This window comes from Pteropus vampyrus, unplaced genomic scaffold (genome assembly GCF_000151845.1).
Source record: "Pteropus vampyrus isolate Shadow unplaced genomic scaffold, Pvam_2.0 Scaffold369, whole genome shotgun sequence".
Classification (NCBI taxonomy): Eukaryota; Metazoa; Chordata; class Mammalia; order Chiroptera; family Pteropodidae; genus Pteropus; species Pteropus vampyrus.
Genome location: NW_011889150.1, coordinates 484,184 through 485,342, shown reverse-complemented (window position 1 = coordinate 485,342; position 1,159 = coordinate 484,184). Strand labels below are relative to the sequence as shown.

At 60.1% G+C, this 1,159-nt stretch overlaps 1 protein-coding gene across 1 annotated transcript in view; it reads left to right on the top strand.

The window, feature by feature from the left end:
* Nucleotides 1–1,003: 1,003 nt before the first annotated feature.
* Nucleotides 1,004–1,159, top strand: part of NDUFA10 (NADH:ubiquinone oxidoreductase subunit A10) — a 26,901-nt gene continuing 26,745 nt past the window's right edge. Inside the window, exon 1 of the mRNA XM_011379695.2 lies at nucleotides 1,004–1,148. Coding sequence (XP_011377997.1) covers nucleotides 1,019–1,148 — 130 coding nt within the window. The 5' untranslated portion in view covers nucleotides 1,004–1,018. The remainder of the gene's footprint in view (nucleotides 1,149–1,159) is intronic.

Here is a 1,159-nt window from a genome sequence, read left to right as displayed (position 1 = left end):
GTGTGGCCCAGCGCGTGGCTGGTGGTAACCATGACACTCGGCTCACTGGGCGTCTTTTTGGAGCATTGTTCAGCTCTGAGGACTCTCATTTCTTAGAACTAAAAGGAGACATTTGAAAGGAAAACTTAGTTCCTTTTGTCTTATACCGATGCACTCATTAGGTACTTACGGGCGCCCACTGTGTGCGCGGTGTTCTGGGAGCTGGCGTCTTCCAGGAGGTAGAGCCCCACACCCCGGGGCTCACGTGTTAATTGGGGAGATCAGCGGAGATGCAGGGTGGTCGGTGGTGAGTGGTGAGTGCGGAGAGCAGGGCTGGGGCCGCTCGTGGGTGAGGAGGTCCGGGGGCCTCTACCCAGGCACAGCAGGGCCGAGTGCGGGGAGACCGTCGGGGTCCCCTGGGGACCAGCACAAGCTTCTCTGTGTGCTGTGGTGACAGTCCGGAGTGGCTGGGAGTGGATGGGGCTGAGTCAGAGAAGTGGCCAGAGAGGGGGTTGGCTCGTTGGTTTTCTTTCTGAAGGAGAGGAGGCCACCAGGAGGCTTCCGCGGGGCAGCGACGGGGTCCGGCCTCAGTCTGGAAGGGCCCTCTGCCTGGGGGTGGCCGGGGCAGGAAGGACGTGGGGACTGGCCGTGGTAGAGGTGAGGGGCCTCGTGCTGAGAGGGTGACGCGGGACTTGCGTAGAATGCTGGAGAGAGCTGATGCTTTGCTGGCGAGTGGCACATGGGGGCCGAGGGGAGCCGTGGGCGACCCTGGGTCACACTGAGTGGCTGCGGCAGGAGCAGGATGGCCGTGGTCATGGGCGGGAAACCCGTGGTCTAACAAGACACCGCCATGCCGGGGGTGCGTCTGCCGTAGCTGACGGGATGACGCGGGATGTTACAACGTCCAAACCGAAAAGCGCGGCAGGTTTGGAACCGGTTCCCCGCTTAGCAGCACGTGCACGTCCTTTGGAAAGATGTGGAATTGTGAATAACGTCTCTCCCCGCTTTCTAAAACCTAATTACTGTTTCCAGTGCTTTGATGGTTGTGTCTTATTTTGTGCATGTTCCCTGCTGTGAAACAGGACAGGGCGTCGTGCTGGAACGCTCCATCTTCAGCGACTTCGTCTTCGTGGAGGCCATGTACAGCCAGCACTTCATCCGGAAGCAGTGTGAGTCCTCG